The 4,078-nt window shown below is 31.1% G+C and overlaps 1 protein-coding gene across 1 annotated transcript; it reads left to right on the top strand.

Annotated features, from left to right (window-relative positions):
- Nucleotides 1-1,506: 1,506 nt before the first annotated feature.
- Nucleotides 1,507-3,657, top strand: LOC101493789 (serine/threonine-protein phosphatase PP1 isozyme 1-like). The gene is made up of 3 exons (XM_004510025.4): nt 1,507-2,280; nt 2,422-2,981; nt 3,092-3,657. Exons 1-3 carry the CDS (start codon nt 2,112-2,114, stop codon nt 3,257-3,259), a joined length of 897 nt encoding a protein of 298 aa, XP_004510082.1. The 5' UTR covers nt 1,507-2,111; the 3' UTR covers nt 3,260-3,657.
- The last annotated feature ends 421 nt before the right edge of the window (nt 3,658-4,078 follow it).

The following is a 4,078-nucleotide window of genomic DNA, read 5'->3' as shown; positions in this document are numbered from 1 at the left end:
AAAAACTTTAATTTTTTTTTTTAAAAAAATGAGTCCATAGGCTTCACTAAGCCTACAAAATTTTAGGGTTATTTTTTGGAGACTTTTTTTTGGGACTTTTAAACTTTAAAATTTTTTACCTCTTCAACACGTAGGTTGAGGCAATAATTAGTAATTGTGGCCTTGGCCAAAAAAGTTTAGAGGATTCGATTCTACCATGCACCACACACCTAAAACTTACCATCCAATCCATATGAAAATATAATTTTGCACTTTTAACCATCTATAAAAACTTTAAATTTTTTTCCTCTTGTTTTTCAACCTCTTTCAAACATTTAGAGAAATCACATTAACTTTCGAAACAAAAAATAATTAATGTTCAAATATTTTAAACTTTCGAAATAGCAAAATTTTAGAATTTTGAAACTTTCAAAATAGAAAAATTCTAGAATTTCAAAACTTCTGAAATGAAAATTTTCCAGAATTACGAACTTTTCAAAATTTCAAAGTTTTTAAATAGAAAATTTTCAGAATATTTGAAACTTTCAAACGATTCAAAACTTTCTAAATGGAAAATTTCTAGAATATTCAAAATATTTGAAAGTTTGGAAACTTTCAAAACTTATTTTAAATAATTAAAAAGATATAATTGTATTTTCATATGGATTAGAAGTGATAAGTATACGTAAGGGTGAGTGGTAGAAAGCTTTAATAGATGCGTTGGTGTTTGGTTACTTGTGACATGCAAAATAATATTGTATATTGCAAAAAATGTGGCATTTAATTTAATATCTGTTGCATTATATTGAAACATTCAACGAGTTATGCTTTATGGTTCTTGTAGGTTTTGATGCATCTATACAAAACAAATTTTATATTACGTTGTATTCTCTTTGGAATGGCAGACATAAAAGTTGTCTGAAGAAGGTACTAATACACATATAATTTCAAATATAAATTTGTCTATTCACTCAAAAATGTAAGGTACTAATACAAGAAAGCGAAATATGATAGAGGAGGTCCAGCAAATGTTTATTGTGCAACATAACTGCGTCTATCCAACAAAATTTAAGCTTTTCATAAAAAAAATAAAATGAAAAGAAGATTTGCGCCTTTATATTTAGTCATGTGTTGATACAATTTACAATGCTTGAAATCAATATCATCAATTTTATATATTTTGATTTCTTAACACTTTATGGGTACATGATTTTGGAGCATGTCCATTATTATCATGAATGGTTTTAATACTTTTTAACTTTTTCATTACAGAGTGTTTTATTTAAAATCTAAAAAAAATAGTTATATCTCTTTTAGTATTTCTCTAATATATAGTTCATTTGTTTCTTAATACATGTAATTTTTGGATGTTTTTTGATAACCAATGATGTACTTATTTGATAATAGAAGTCCTAAAAGGAGGAAAGTTTATATCAAAATATTATAATTCTAACTTGTAACTGGGCTAAAGAAATTGAGGATGGATCCTCTGCACCAAGTTTAAGAAATAGTAAGAGAGAATAAATTTAAAGAGAGAGAAAAAGTAAGAGAGACAAATATAATTTATGAGATGAATAGAGATTGTAGAGGGATGAGTAGAAATAATGGTGTAGACGATCCAAATTCAATGAAATTAGTGTTGGTTTAACGAAAATCTTTGAATATTTCATTTAATGCTATCACTACGGTGTTGAGTGAGAAAACCTAGTTTTGCTCAATATGGTCAATTGAAGCTAGATGCCACTTTTGGACAATAGACGAGTTTTATAATTGGTAGTACTAATTACTAATTAATCACATTGAAATTATTTCTCCTTCCCAATTTTAGTGAGAGAGCGGATTGCCTCTTCTCCTTTCCATTCGGTGGTAGCAATTAGATCCTCAGTTTCTCAACCATAGAAATAAGTCAAAGTAATAAAAAAACAAATACGAGTCTCTCTATTCTCTAAATATATCCTAAAATTTGCGATATTTTATAACGTTGAACTCATAACATACCATTCTTTTTGGCCCCTACTTAGCATTCTTCTGTTTGTATGTCCGCATATGAATTTGGTAAGACAAATCATATATATTATTGTATTATTTGATTGAAAGAGATAAAATTGAGATTACAATAGAGGATTTGGGGAATGGAAGGATTGGATGCGTTAATAGAGAGGCTGATGGAAGCAAGGAATAACAGAGGCAAGCGTATTCAACTAGTGGAAACAGAAATTCGCAACCTTTGCACCAAGGCAAAAGAAGTTTTCCTGAACCAGCCAAACCTACTTGAATTAGAGGCTCCAATTAACATTTGTGGTATTTTCATATTCTCAATTTGGCTATGTATCAATGCTATCTAACACTATATATAAATAAAATATTATGTGTTTTTCTATCTACCTACGACACACACGTATGATATGTTTCCATGACGGATATTGTTACAATTCACTTCAGGTGATATACACGGGCAATATCTCGACCTATTGCGACTCTTCGAGTACGGTGGGTTCCCTCCAGATTCGAATTACTTATTTCTGGGTGACTACGTAGACAGAGGAAAACAGAGTATAGAAACAATATGCCTACTGCTATCATATAAGATCAAATACCCAGAGAACTTTTTCCTTCTTAGAGGAAACCACGAATGTGCCTCTATTAATAGAATTTATGGGTTTTACGACGAGTGCAAGCGAAGATTCAATGTTCGGCTATGGAAGGTATTTACAGACTGCTTCAATTGTTTGCCGGTAGCTGCAGTGATTGATGACAAAATCATATGCATGCACGGTGGGCTTTCTCCTGATATGGAGAGTTTGAATCAAATCAAAGGTATAGAAAGGCCATTGGATGTGCCAGATCAGGGCCTGTTATGTGACCTCCTTTGGGCCGATCCAGACTCTGAAATAAGAGGGTGGGGGGAGAATGACCGTGGTGTTTCATACACTTTTGGACCAGACACGGTAACTGACTTCTTGAAGAAACATGATCTCGATCTTATATGTCGAGCTCATCAGGTACGTAATTATATAGATTCATTCATTCATTCAATTCCTTCCTTCCTTCCTTCATTAATAATAGTAATAATAATATACTTAAGTTCTTGTCCCTTCACATGCATTTGTAGGTTGTTGAAGATGGCTATCAATTCTTTGCAGACAGGCAACTAGTTACCATCTTTTCAGCGCCAAATTATTGTGGAGAGTTCAATAATGCAGGTGCACTCATGTGCGTCGATGAAACTTTACTTTGTTCATTCCAGATTCTCAAACCCTTGAGAGGGAAGACCACATAATATTTAAGTAACATATAGACACTTAGATTTTGCAAGCACACAAACATACATGATTAATGAATATGTAATCTTTGCATGTGACAAAACTCACATTTCTTCCTCAAATTCTAAAACTTCTTCCATGCATTGTTTTATGGTAGACTTCTGTCTTCTTTTATTATGGATGATACATGACAAACGGAGATAATAGAATAGAAACAGTTAAATTTTAGCGACCAATTTCGACTTCAACAGTAGCAAATGTATTGAACCTAGGATTAAAAAGATAGATCTATCCAGAACAACAGGAAGATGTACATATTTCTACTTACGCACTAGGCAATATAGCTTTTTGTTTTAGAGCACAACAATTGAGTAATATTAATCTCTCGTGTATGTTTATTGTTCTATTTGTCTATCTTTGCGTGTTTAAAACCTTCTCTCTTTATATATACATGTTTGAATTCTAAGTTTAAGTCTTTGTCTATGTGTCATTTTTAGAAAACTCTCTTGCTTATGCACTTTTTTATATTTTACTGTATCTATATAAGTTCCTATGTTCTTTCATAATGTAACTTCCAAATAGCTTACTTTCACATTAATTTTTATAACTTTATTTACCATTAAGATCCTTTTAAACATTTTTCGCTATCACACTTCAAGCACCTAAGCTTGAATCTAGCTCATGTTCTTCCCTCCAAAACTCTTCACTTTATATATATATATATATACACACACATATATATATATATATATATATATGTGTGTGTATATATATATATATATAAAGTGGAGAGTTTTGGAGGGAAGAACATGAGCTAGATTCAAGCTTAGGTGCTT

This window comes from Cicer arietinum, chromosome 7 (assembly GCF_000331145.2).
Source record: "Cicer arietinum cultivar CDC Frontier isolate Library 1 chromosome 7, Cicar.CDCFrontier_v2.0, whole genome shotgun sequence".
NCBI lineage: Eukaryota > Viridiplantae > Streptophyta > Magnoliopsida > Fabales > Fabaceae > Cicer > Cicer arietinum.
This window is presented reverse-complemented; position numbering and strand designations above follow the sequence as displayed.

What these genes read in the sequence shown, in the direction of transcription:
- LOC101493789 (XM_004510025.4), top strand. Translation starts at nt 2,112, where the DNA reads ATGGAAGGATTGGATGCGTTAATAGAGAGGCTGATGGAAGCAAGGAAT. An exon ending in GGCTCCAATTAACATTTGTG is followed by an intron (nt 2,281 to 2,421) that starts GTATTTTCATAT and finishes AATTCACTTCAG; the next exon opens with GTGATATACACGGGCAATAT. An exon ending in TTATATGTCGAGCTCATCAG is followed by an intron (nt 2,982 to 3,091) that starts GTACGTAATTAT and finishes ATGCATTTGTAG; the next exon opens with GTTGTTGAAGATGGCTATCA.